Here is a 13696-nt window from a genome sequence, read left to right as displayed (position 1 = left end):
CTCTAAAGTACTGTTTGGCATACATGCACACAAGGGTGGATCACACAAAAACACAACCGGGCCTGAGCATGTAGAATCTTACCGTATTCAAAGTCCAAAGTGCAGCCAACAAGCTTTGAACATAGCAACGAAGGTAGGGTCACGATGATGCATGGTGAGGCCATCGAGGGCATGCAGAGGTATGCTTTGGTGGTGAGGCTAGAGATGATGGCTGTCCATGAGATAGCCATGTGATGAGAAGCAAGGAGAGGACGTCTTTGTAATAGTATGTGGGGAAGGTTCGAACTTTGCACAATGTGCGAGCATCTGTCTTTTAGTAGTGTGCAGGCCCCCTGATTCATGTGTTACTTATCCATCCCCACCTCTTTTATGCTAATGTTGGTTACGGGCATGTGTCTTCACCCTTGGCTTTTGCTACGCTACCCTTGGCTTGTGTTTTTTTTAATAGTGACATGGATGTGAAGGACAGAAGTGTTCTATGCCTTGCTATTTCTCACACTATTAAAGACATGGAGTTTACGAACACATTCCTAGGCTTACTGCTTGTGAAATTCCAAGTTAAAAAATGGGTAACTCATGAAGAGGCCACCAGGTGGATGAAGGAATACTACTGTGTCCACAATCTTCAAGGTGCAGTGGACTCTATATTGAGTCTCAAAGGTCTCAGCCACCAAGCGTGTAGTATTGTTATAAATCCACTTGATGAACTACTGCCCATTTATCTGGCTCTCCATGGAGTGAGAGAAGATGTTGCTAGTTTCATAAAACAATCTTCAAGGTGCAATGGAGTCTATATTGAGTCTCAAAGGTCTCAGCCACCAAGCGCGTAGTACTTGATGAACTGCTGCCCATTTATGTGGCTCTCCATGGAGGGAGAGGAGATGTTGCTAGTTTCATCCAACAATCTTCAAGGTGTAATGGAGTCTATATTGAGTCTCAAAGGTCTTAGTCACCAAGTGCGTAGTACTATTATAAATCCACTCGATGAACTGCTACCTATTTATCTGGCTCTCCATGCAGGGAGAGAAGAATTTGCTAGTTTCATGCAACAACACATCAAGGGAACAACACAAGACACTGTGAACAAAAAGGGTGAGAAAACAGGGAGAACTGTATTACATTGGGCCACAATATGGGGCAAGGAGGAGATTGTCTCAAAGCTGTGCATGACTTTGTTTGCAAAAGAGCTAAAAGTGAACATGGAAGACAAGCATAGGAAGACGACATAGCAGTACACCAAGGAGATGAATAAAGCGGCCATTGCGGGATTTGATCAACACCGTTGGATTCCCAAGTGAACCACGAGTGAACTGCGGGTAAACTCGAGGGTATACTAGGGGTGAACTCGCGAGGTGGAACTAGGGTGAACTAGGGAGACCTTTTCCGGCAAAAAAGTGAACTAAGGAAACATTTTCCGGTAAGAAAGTGCACTAGGGACCAAAAATCAAGATTTAAATTTAAAAACACTCTCCACAACCTGCTGGAAAGTATAGCATAGTGGTTAGATGTTGAAAACTTGAACGGATGGTTTAAGTTCGATTCCTCTTTTGCATTGAGCTCAACCCCTCCAAGATTTTCTAAGTCCCAAAAATCATACCCTGAGTTCACCTCTAGTTTACTTGCCCGACGTGAATCCGACGGTCTAAATTAGGCAAGATCGCGACGTCTCTTTTCAGCCTTAGATCTGTCATAATTCATAATGTATCATTTAGTCCCGTGGCAAGGGTGTTAAGCGTAATTTAGTGTCACGTGTTAGGCTACCCAAGTGTTCTCCTGGTAGGATAGGGGAGATCGGACGGCTGAGACGTTAGGCCTCTGTGGTGAAGCCTCCGCCAGTCTTCTCTCTCTAGATGCGATTTTCTCTCTCTTCCACCGTCCCGGCAGGGCCTCCCCCGTCCCTCTGTGTACAAGTTGGATAAACTGTTCCTTGCTTTTCTCCCTTCTTTCTCATCGATTTGGCTCTGTTGGGCAGCTGGATCTCACTAGCCCGAGTTGCTAGTTATCACGATAGTCTGAAGTGTCATTGAGCTGACCCTGATTTCGACTAAGCTAAGCAGGAGATCGCAGTGGGCGATTAAGCTAAGCTGGATTTTGAATTTGGGGGTTTCAAGCTAAGCCGGATATTGAATCTGGGGTCATATCAGATTTTACAACTAGCCTTCTTCTTGAGGCCGACCAATCCGACTGAGAGAAGAGTCGTCTTTCCGATGCATGCCGAAGGCTTCTTTATATAAGCATGGACCTGCACACTTTTTCCTCCTCCTTCACAGATCTCACTCTTTTCTTCACAAGTCCCTGGCTCTGGGTTTTCCATCTGGCAAGCCTGCAAGCGAAGCTGCGTTCTTTGCAAGTGGAGATATGGCAGGAGGAGGCTGTGGTGTGACTCCCACGTCAAGATTGTCCCAGCAAAGCAACAGCACAGGTAAGCCCTTGAACTTGAGCTCTCCAAATTGTGCAGCACATAAGTGTAAGAAGAAAGCTCGCAAGAGAAAGTCTCTTCCCAGCCGCTACACAGCAGGTGTACGCCCAAAGAGAAGAAAGCTGGGCCTTAACGCAATCAGGGATGGCAGTGTTTTCAGTGAAACAGCAAGCCCAATAAAAGTTCTCGCCCTCGAAACCAATCATGAGGACCCATCGGCAAAGCCTTTGAATCCAAAAGGGAAAGCAAATAAAGAAAAAATAAACGCTAACGCAGGTGAAAGGTCGGCAGATCCCAAGGCAAACGCAAAAGCAGCTCCAAAAGCAAAGTCTCCCCCTACTGACGCCATTCATGACCCAAGTGCAGAGACTTTGAAACCCAAGGGAAGCCCAAAAGCAAACCCAAAAGCGGCGGCTTTGCATCACTCAAAAGCATATCCTGACCCTGATGAGCCTAAATCAGAGGCTCTGATTTCAAAAGATAATTCAACTGCAGATCTTGGTCTTGAGGGTAACAATCATGGATCTTCGGACTCGGCATTGAATAGAAAAGCGAACTCAAAAGCAAGGTCTTTGACTGTAAAAGCAGCTAAAGCAACATCCCTGAACCCAAGAGCAGGGGGAGCCTGGAACCTCAAAGCTGGACCGACCAGGAAAGCAGATCTGAATACCCAAGCACAAGATTTGAACAAAATATCTAGCGGGAAAGGCAGTTCCAAGCAGCCCCTGACCTTGGAGTGTTCTGGCATTGAGATTAGAATTGCAGCAGATCATCAAGCAGCCCATCCAAGCAATGCAGAGTTAGCGACAAGTTCTTCGTCATTGCTGGTTCCCCAAGTTGGGGGTTATTTGGCGAGCAATAGTACTCCTTCCCCCGAAGGAAGAGTTTTGAGGCCAAGGCGACAGTCCAAAAGAGAACCTGAAGACAGACTACCACCTGCGGATTATGTTGGGAAAAGAGTAGTTGTGTATTGGCCCCATGCAAAAGCATGGTTTGCAGGTAAAGTTTTAAATTATGATGATTGCAACAAGAAGCATGAAATTAAGTATGATGATAGTGATGAAGAGTGCATATCTTTCCGGAGACATAAAGTCATGCTTGAGGTGCCGTGTCCATTTCAATCAGCAGGAGGCGTTCATTCCTCTCTGGAGGAGTTGGCTTCCTTGGCAGGAAAGGGGGCGACTTCTGCACAAGTGGTAGCGTATCCAGCAAACGAGGAGGGGGCTACTGCTCTGGGACCAGGCAAGATTGTCCAGCAGCAGGAAAACGAAGTTGGAGAGGGAAGCGTGATTGTGGACAATGCCTTTCTGTCTGCTGCTGTCCCAAGACATCGTTTTGAAGAAGGTTCCTTCAAACCATTATGTAATGGTTCAGGTAAGTCTGCTGTTTCACTTAAGAGAGCTGATGCCACTCCCAATGCAGATGCTCCAGCACAGGAAGCATGTGAGAACCCCAGTTCTGCGGTTTCCAAGGATAATTTTGGTGGAGCTGGTAGAGGTGACATGAATGGAGCAGATGGCGGCAAAACAGCGCCTGTGTACACAAGGAAGCCAAAAAGCAGTCAAAAAGTGGAAGCTCCATTTACTGTTGTGGCAATAGGTGGGGATTTGGCTCGAGAGGGTAAGCCCAGTTTGGTCAGAACTGCCAGCGCTGGGATTGACAATGGTGATGGTCCATCTGGGGCACAGCATCTGCAGGAAAGGTCACAGAGAAGGAAGAAGAGCTGGTCCGTTTTGCAGCAGGCAGATCAGCTGGATTTGCTGGATGCTCATGTCAGTAGGAGTGTGGGTTCCACAGTTGTACTTAATACTAATGTCGCAAGTGGAGCTCATGGGGGTCTGGGGGAACACGCTTCTCGAAAGAGGAACACACGGTCTCTGAAGAAGCTGGTTAGTCAGGCTTTTACAATCCAGGAAGAAGAGGCAGCTCAGAGGTTGGGACTTGTTGAAGAACCGGAGTGTGATCAAGGTGACCAAGTGGGAAAGGAAACCACTAACAGGTCAGGAAGACAGCTCAAATTTTGTAATTCAGAACAAACCACCAGTGATGCTAGGGTACAAAATGATTTGGATCTTTGCGCAGTGAACAGTGCAACCTCAGCATTAGATGTGGAAACTGAAGGCTTTACGTGTCATGATGGGCTTGAGCTGCAAGAGCAACAGTTTGGAGTTTTGGTTGAGAAGCTGGATGTTCATGACAACCTGCTTGTACATAGATCGCACACAAACTTTCATTCCACCATTCACGTGCTGCTTCCAATTGTCGTTCCTGACCTCTTCACCTGGCAGCTTTTCAACATCTTGGCAGCTGTTGGGTTCTGTCAGGGCAGCTCTTTCGAGGAAAGATTCTCTATGAATGGTTCGATCCAAGACCTGATGGGCATTTTTCGGCTGCTTTTAGCGATCATCAAGGCGATGCCTCTCAGTGCATGGGCTGATCGAAGATGTCATAGACAATGGCAGGGTAGAATCTTGCATGAGCTTTGGATTGTCCTGTCGGGGTGTGGGCCAAGGCTTACAGATGTACCTGCTTATCTGCCAGCTAAAGCCGAAAGTGTACTTATGCAGCATTTGCGGGATGCTAGTTTAAGCCATATGATGACATCCCGACAGATGTTGAACATAGTTGTCTGCTATTTTATCAAACCTTACATTGTTGCCACTGTCTGTGAAAAAGGTGCATTGCTTACAGTTGTTGTTCAGCAGTTCTTGCTGCTGGAGAGGAGCAAACATGGGGGCGCTCCCTGTTTACGACAGTCTGTGAAGTCTGTCCAGTTGCAGTCCGGTGCTGGTGGCGCTGACTCAGATTTTTCATCCTACCTGGTGCTCTTTCCAGGGCCCGAAGATTGGTGCTCAGATTGGGGCCTTTTTTTAAAACAAATGGAGAAGTGGGATGCTACTGCAACAGGTGCTGGGCATGCAGAGCAGTCAGCCCCGGTTCCATCAATCAAGCTCCTAAATCACCTGGTAAAAAAAGTGCCCTTATATTACTTTGTTCCCTCATTAGGGGTTCAGCATTGGTTTATTCAAGTTGAAAGTCAGTCCCTTCTTTGCGTGTTGGGGTCCTTTGAACACCGGACTGAATTACAATATTGACCAAAAAAAGAAAAGAATTCCAAGGCAAGTCTCTCTACTTCTTTCTGCGTGCAGTTGACTACTTTTGAAGCAAGCTGAAAATATCAACACTATTCCTTGTGTTTTAGCTTCTCGTGTGGCTTGATTTCAGTAGCTCATATTAAAGCATTAACATTACTTTCAATATTGCAAGTTGTGTGATATCATGACAATCTATAGAACAAAATTGCCCTAATATTCCAATCAGTATCTTGACAATTCTTTATAATTTTTGATCTACTGAGCCCAAACACCCCTAGCTGAGTATACACCTTATCTACCAGTTGAAGGTTAAGATGTTGGCCGTCCATAAAAAACAAACCTTACAAAGATGGTTATGGGACCTTTTACTCATTAGGATTTTAGACATTGTAATGATTCATGGTCCTGGCATCAGTTTCTTTCATTTGTAGTCGAAAATGCAGAAAAGCCATTTCTTTAGAGTCTATTGTCCGTTTCCATCTCCCATTTCCCAGTCTCCTCTTAGAGCGCCTTGTTGCTTCACGAGACTTTTTGATAGCAACTTAACCAGGCCGAGGTAGTAGCCAAATGCACTTAGACTCTTTGTCTTTGTGTAGTTGCAAACTTGCATGGGAGAACGTCCCATTTCATGCATTTGTAGGTGTTGGCTTGCAGGAATCAGTGGCAAGAAATTTGGCAATTGGAGTGGTATTGAGCATAAACTGTGTGAGATGGAAGGGGTTTTTAGTCTTGACACGCACAAACCATCTTTAGGTAGTGAACCGTATAACATCTCAACTATTGGTTGCAAGTGCTCTTTGTTGTGTGCCAAAAGGCGGGGCATAAATTGTATGCTCACAATGTCAACAATGCAAAGATGGATCAGAACATAACTTCTGGCTTTTGGAACCTAGTTTGACCTGCTTAAATGTGCAGTTGTTAGGTGAGATATTTTGGGCTTGAGTACATATTGTGATGCTGAGAAGGCCAGTTTCAGGAAGTAATGCTATTTGGACAATAATATTTATTATTGTTTGGTTGTTAATGCTGTTAACATGTGGCTCCCATTGTCAACAAAGCAAAGACCAGTAAGCTTGTTTGTCTTTCTTTGCCATGCTGTTGTTTATGAGACATTGTTAGCTAGTGTGTATATCTCGATGCCTTGAGACAAACGTAATGAAGGAGGGAGGGGGAGATATACAGAGATTGTGGAAAGGAAGATTTATAGAGATCATGGAAAGGAAAGGCCACTTGCTGCTTTGTTCCATGCTTTGGAGAGAGAGAGAGAGAGAGAGAGAGAGAGAGAGAGAGAGAGTTAGAGTTTTGGCTTCATAGCTTGTGATATGTCATTGCATATGTGAGATGGTTTTAGCTGGAGGGTATATTTTGATGCCTTGGAGCTGTTAAAAAAAGTAACAAAAAAAGCCCCATTTGTGCATTTCCCGAAGCTGTCACCCAAAAGCTGCAGGCCTTTCTTCAGCATGCAGGTGGCCCAATCGCTTCATCAGCCTGCTAATATCAATTCCTTGTGCTTCAAGTTAGCCTTGCCTTTTACCAAATGAAATAGGCCTTCGGAAGGGCTGTGGCACGGGTACTTGTCTTATCTTCAAGAAAACAACAATTTCATGCGTAAAACCTTGAGAAAATCTGAAAATAAACAAAAGAGAAAGTAGAGAGAGAAGACACCACACTAGGGGTCGAAATAGCCTTGGGTAGCTGTCCCCCCCCCCTTTGAGTTATTAGTTAAAAATCCTTGGAGGAGTCTTGAGTACAAGTTCTTAGAGCTAGAGAGCTCTCTTGTCTTTTTACATGTCTCAACAATGAGAGAATAGCTGAATTTATAGTTCTTGCCCAAAAGCACTTTAAACTCACTTATAGTCCAAAAAGCATCTTTTTAATAATAAAATCTCTTCTCTTTTTAGTATTTAAAAAGCTTTTAATCTTTTGCATTCCAAAAGCTAGTCGCATCATTCCAAGCGTGTAAGGTGACCTCGTGTTGCTATCTTGCCATGTGTTAGTGCCACGTCACCATTGCCACATCATTAGCGCCTTTTTTTCCAAAACTTTTTTTTTTCAACTCCTCTTTTTTTTGTTTGTGTGTTGCATTTTTGCATATCAGTAACCTGTATTTTAATGCTTCGGTGACATTCCCCCAACTTATTAAACAGTTGTCTTCAACTGTTAGGGCTTGCTTTTCTTTGCTTTTTTCTAGATTGAACAACACTAAATCTTTTGTACAAGAGTCATGGGATTAGCCATCTCATGAAGGCATTTTTTAACAGTGAAGGAAATTAGAACTGAGTACATGGATATGAATATTGTTAGTCTACCATAGTCAGACATTAACATGGGTAGTTGGACTCCAATATAGGAATTGGTGCAAAAACCAAGAAATTGGTGTCGAAACCAAGGAATTGTTCGTGCATTCATTTGTTTATTTGATTTATGCTTGTGAGCATATTTGTAAATGTGTGGCATGTGCCAAGGGTCGGGGACGCCTGGTTAAACCCGAGGGTGAGCATGTTTGCACGTGTTTGTCTTTTGACATATAACGGGTGCATGTTGATCTTGACAAGAAAAGAATCATGCTGAGAAACTCTTGCTGGAGGGCGACTCTAGAGGTGCAACTTGCAAGGTTGGAAGTATTTGTTAGAGAGGTCAAATCCAAGGTCACTTTATGTGAAGGGTGAAAACCGTGAGGGCAAGATGCTCCCCAAAGCCAAGCACAAGAGAAGAGGAGGACATTCCGCATGAAGAACCATGTCTCAAAAGTGAAAGAGAGGAGAGCCAAGCCCACATCACAGAGTTGCTCTTTTTGGATACAACTTGGACAACAAACCTCGAGTTTTGGAATACTCAATTCCCTGCAGTGAAATACAAACCTTGAGCATTCTCTTTTGTTTCTGGTTTCTTGGATGTCAAAATACACTTGGAACTTGACAAGGTACTTTCTAGCTTGCCATCCCATCCCCTTCTTTCCTTATGAAAGACAATTTGCTATGGTTGAAGAACTTCCTTTAGCTCTTCAACTTCCAGTGGATTCTCATTTATTGGTTCCAAAGGTTCGTGACCCTTATAAGCTCTTAGGAGACTCACATGAAAAGCATTGTGAATCCTCCAATGATCGGCTAATGCTAGTTTGAAAGCCACATCATTGATCTTTTTCAATATTTGGAAAGGTCCATAATAACGTTGGACAACTTGGATAAACCTTCTCTTTGCCCTTCTTCTTTCGAAGCGTTGCTTTCTCAAACTTTGACAATATCCAATCACCTTTTTTACTCCATCGCCCTTCTATGCTTATTTGCAACCTTTTTCCGCTTAGCCCTTGATCTTTCTATGGCTGTCCGCACCCGTGCAAAAGCCGTATCCAAATCTCTAACATACTCATTTATTGCAAAGATCTCATCCTTAGTTCTTAGAAGTGGTGGTAATACAACTTTGCCATAAACAACCTCAAACGGTGCCTTTCTTGTGGAACTATGCACTGTATTGCTGCAGGCAATTACGCGCCTCATGTACGGATTTCAATTCTAGCCAATTCTTGATGGCCTCAAGCTTTGTTGGATCCATCCGCACTCCTTTCTTGACACAGGTAATGTATTTCTTCTAAGAAAAACTCACTCTTCTTTCCATTGATGGAACAATTTGTGCTCTTGCAACTCTTGAAATACCTTAGCTAAATGCTTTCTGTATTTCTCTTCGGTCTTTTAAACACAATGATGTCATTAAGGAAAGTGCCTGCATACTTAAAGGTTCGATCCATCATGAGGTTGACGGTAGCTGGAGCATTTGTGAGTCCAAAAGGCACCACCAAATGCTCATACAATCCAAACGTGGTATGGAAAGCAGTTTTGTGAATATCATGTGGCTGGATTCTAATCTGATGATAGCAACTCTTCAAGTCATTCCGACTAAAGAATGCCGCTCCTCGCTGGCCAAGGTGGCCAGGGAGAGACTTTGGTGGCTATGGATTTGGGAGAGCCGACCTTGGGACCCGGGAGAGTGGACTTGGCATGATCTTGCTGATCGAGAGGAGACTCTGGATGCCTCCTTTTTTGCATACAAAGCGCAGCTAGGCCGTAGGATTGACATGCTAGAGATTGATGGCACCCCAGCAGCAGCAATACATTGGTAGTCACAGGGCCTATCCCAGCGTTTTCTCTCAGATTTTTGGAAGAGGCTCTGGGACAATTTTTGGCCTCAGAAAGTCACCCTCTTTCTTTGGCTGATGGCACACATGAGCTTAGCGGTTGGCACGTGGTTGGCCACTGGAGGTCGACCAGCAGCTTGCCCGAGGTGCGGCCACCCTCAAGAGTCTCAATGACACTGTCTTTGGGATTGCCCGAAGGTTGACCAGGTTTGGCAACGAATTCTCAGCATCTTCACGATGGACAGGACCTCGACCTGTATCATTACATGGGGCATTGTCGCTTGGGCCACAGAGGTTGAGGTTGTCAGGGCTTATGAGGAGGATGGTGGGGAGCTAGCCCTTGAGGTCTCTCACCTCCGCATTTCAGCAGTACTAGCCACAGTCCCATCTACTGACCGCTGGAGACCGGGCTCATGTCAGAGATGGGAGATTTATAGTAGCATCGGAGCGTGGCACATATAGCGAGCTAGATGCCTCGAAGCCATCGAGGGTACCCAGTGCCCACACTCCGCTTGTGGAGTTCATCAGGAGAATTTGGCTCGACATCATCCATACCCTCCGCGGTCAGTGGGGGAAGTTGCGGGGAGGCTCTGACCGCATGCAAAAGTGGCGGGAAGCTTTCTTGAGGCTATGGTGGCGTGGCCCGTTTCTCACCGATAGAGGTGGTGATCCCACCTGGCATTACAAACCACGTGTGTGGTTATTCCTAGCAATCATCTCCTGTCTGTATATTTACACTAGGGCCTTTGTTGTGGGTGTGCCCGCCCGATTTAGGTGTTTTCTCATTTTTCCCCACTCTCCATATTTTTCCCTATTTTTTTCCTATTTTTCCTTGGTGTGGGAGGCTGTCCTGTGCGTGTCGGCTGATCCAGATGCTGGCCGACTGGACTCTGCTGCCCCCAGGCTGTCCCTTGTAGTAGGCCGACATGATCTGCTGCAGGCCGACTAGGAGCTGCTGGCCAACTGGAGGGCAAAGCTGGTCGTGGCTATTTTACTGGCTGTCGGCTGCTTTTCAACAGGCTGACTAGCTATGTGGGGCCATATAAAATGGCCCCTTGCCCCCCACACTCATATCTTGTATCCGGGATTTTCTCGTGTATATAGCAGAGTTATACGCTTCTCTCTCTCTCTCTCTCTCTCTCTCTCTCTCTCTCTCTCTCTTCATTTCTGCGTTTTTTTGCTGTGCACTTGCTCTAGTGTTTTCAGATCTTGTCTTTATCCCCGCTGCAAATTCTGACATGGTATCAGAGCTCTAGTCTCTTGGAAGATCTTGGGAACTGTGTGAGCAAGAGGGGGGCTGTTTGTGTTGTTGACTGGAGGACTGTTTTGGGCCGTATGGGAAGAGGAGAAGCAAGCAAAAGGCTGGCCTTGTTTCTGGACAGCCACTTGCAGGTTTAGTTCTTCATTTTTTCCCACCCACCCTCCCTTTTCAGTTACACCCCCACAATGGCAGATCTACTTGAGATGGCTGAGAAGCACGTGAAGATCCCAACACTCCCCACGTTCCCAGTGGACCGTCGGTTGGATGGGAATAACTACGGCATATGGAAGGTAATGATGGAATCTGTTTTGGAGTCTTACGACCTTGCTGATTTCATTGTTGTTGGGGTTCCATGGCCGGAGTTAGAGGAAGGGGAGTTACCCTCTATTAGGAAGGAAGGAGAGGTACAAGCACTGTTATGGGATCATGTCAATGTCAGAGTCCGTTCTCTCATCTTCCTCAATTGCACACCACAGGTGATCAACCACATAAAGCATATGACGCTGGCCAGAGGTATTTGGCAGCATTTGGCTTCTCTCTACAACAGGTGTTGCCCATGAAGAGGATCTCCTTGGAAGTTCAGATGCGGGTGATGAATCTTGCAAAGTCGTCAACGATGCGGGAGCACATCAACAAGCTTGCAGGCTCTTCAGCAGCAGGAAGTTCTCCGAGCTGGGACAGAGATATCATCGGAGGATATGGCCATAACGTTGTCACATTTGCCCTCTCAGTACTCAGCTTTTTACTCTTCGTTGATTACTAGTGGCAGGCTCAGCACCATCACATGGGAGGAGCTTGTGCTCATGGTCTTGGACCAGGAGGAAAGATTCACGAACCCTCCACAGGGTGAAGGTTCTGAGGCCTTAACTGGCCAACGATCGAAAGGCCGTAATAACAACAACAAGGGCAAAGGGAAGGCTTCATTGGAGAAGTCTTCTGAGACGAAGCTCGACTCAGAGCGAGAGAAACTGAAGGCCGAGAGGACCTGTAATGATTATGGCGAGAAAGGCCACTATTGGAGGTAGTGTCCTAAGTGGAGCACGAAGAAGGGAGCAGAATCCTCAGCAGCAACCATGAAGACTCCAGCTTTTGTGCACCTGGAGGTTATGGACACCGGTGTTTTATCTTCTTCGTGCAGGGAGGAGGTTGGAGGACTGTCCGCTATGGATACTCGGGAGTGGATTCTAGACAGTGGTGCTTCCAGGCACATGACTCCTTCCCGCACGGCTTTACAGGATCTTTGCAAGTATTCTGGTCACATCTTTATTGGGGATACATCCACTATCCCAGTTCATAGTGAGGGCAAGTTGGAGATAGTTTCCGATGGCAGAGGGGGGAAGCATTCCTCCCAAGTGTTGTATGTACCATCACTTGGTTTTCATCTATTGTTAGTGCATCAGGTTTGCAAGGTTGGCATACGGGTGGAGTTTGATGAGCATTTTGTTGCTCTTCGGGACAAAGCAACAAGCCAAGTAGTTTGGGAAGGTGGAGTGGAGAATGGAGTTTACAAACTTTCAGCACTCGCTCCCTCAGTTTTGTGGAGTGGCAGTCTTGTAATGGCCACTTAAGTGTGGATACGCTGCAGGTGCAGGCTTTCTCGGACTAGATGGTGGATGGCTTGCCAGATGATGGCAGTAGTTGGCAGGAACTTTCCAGTACAGATGTTGGTAGTTCTTGTGTTCGTAAGTCAGAGGAAACTTTACAGGTAACCTATGCTCCGATGTCTCGTAGCATTGGGGACAAAGAAACTCGTGTAGTTGAGGAAGCTCATTCCCCGGGGACCTATTGGAAGGCTAGGCAGGTGGCAGTTGATTACTTGTAGGAGGAGGTGGATGTTGCACATTCTCCAGGCTTTGTGGTTCCAGATTCAGAGGGGGTCGTTTACAGGTTTTCGAAGGCCTTGAGTGGTCTTCAGCAGGTTTCTAGGACTTGGCATCCCACCGTAAGAGTTGTTGATCCTTGTGAGCAGTATGATGCCTCCTTGACTCGGAAGCAGAATGGTTCATTGTCTTGGTTGATGCATACCAGATTGAATGGGAGCTTCTTGATGAGGCTGTTGAGCTCATGTTTGCAGAGTACTCTTTGGGAGGCAGGATTGCGTATCTTGTGGTTTCTGCAGCATGCGAAGGATCTTGGACTCTTTTACACAGGAGGGGGATTGATGGATGGAGTCAGACTCCGAAGTTGGAGTGACTCAGTTTGGGGAGGAGAGCTAGACATCAGGCTACAGTTTTTCCCTTGGCTCAGGAGCGGTTTCGTGGAGCAGTAAGAGGCAGCCAACTATTGCCTTGTCATCAACAGAGGCAGAGTACCGGGCTGCTTGTGGTGCTGCTTGCGAGGTGGTGAGGTTGCAGAGGTTACTTGGCGGGATTAGGTTTCCACTGGTGGAACCTGCGGGGGGTCATCAAGAGGCATTTTGTTCGTGAAAAGATTGTTGTTGCTGATAACATCGTGTCTAGAGTTCTGTTCGACGGAGGACAGTGCGGTGGACCTCTTCACGAAGTCTCTACCTTAGGCTATGCTCCGGCGGCACTCCAGCTCATTGGGGTTGGTTCCACATCCAAGAGCTGAGAGGGGGTGTTAGCAGTTATCTCCTGTATTTACACTAGGGCCTCTGTTGTGGGTGTGCCCGCCCGATTCAGGTGTTTTCTCATTTTTCCCCACTGTCCATATTTTCCTTATTTTTCCCTATTTTTCCTTTGTGTGGGAGGGTGTCCTGTGCTTGACAGCTGATCCAGATGCTGGCCGACTGGACTCTGCTGCCCCCAGGCTGTCCCCTGTATAGCTGG

At 46.2% G+C, this 13696-nt stretch overlaps 1 protein-coding gene across 8 annotated transcripts in view; it reads left to right on the top strand.

Moving 5' to 3' along the window:
- Positions 1-1741: 1741 nt before the first annotated feature.
- Positions 1742-13696, top strand: part of LOC147621173 (uncharacterized) — a 54315-nt gene continuing 42360 nt past the window's right edge. For 3 of the 8 annotated variants that reach the window (XR_015269771.1, XM_086823893.1, XM_086823892.1), the window contains exon 1: positions 1747-5385. Coding sequence is in view for 7 of the 8 variants with exons in the window: in XM_086823893.1 (XP_086680019.1) it covers positions 2212-5385 (3174 nt within the window). In the remaining variant the exon portion in view is untranslated. Of the gene's footprint in view, positions 5386-13696 lie in introns of all 8 variants that reach the window. The other 5 variants (XM_086823897.1, XM_086823896.1, XM_086823898.1 and 2 more) reach the window with 4 other exon arrangements.

The sequence above is a fragment of the Cibotium barometz genome, chromosome 30, assembly GCF_041138505.1.
Source record: "Cibotium barometz isolate CiBa-2024 chromosome 30, ASM4113850v1, whole genome shotgun sequence".
Taxonomy (NCBI): domain Eukaryota; kingdom Viridiplantae; phylum Streptophyta; class Polypodiopsida; order Cyatheales; family Cibotiaceae; genus Cibotium; species Cibotium barometz.
The sequence above is the reverse complement of the archived record's forward strand: the minus strand, read 5'-3'. Positions and strand labels throughout refer to the sequence as shown.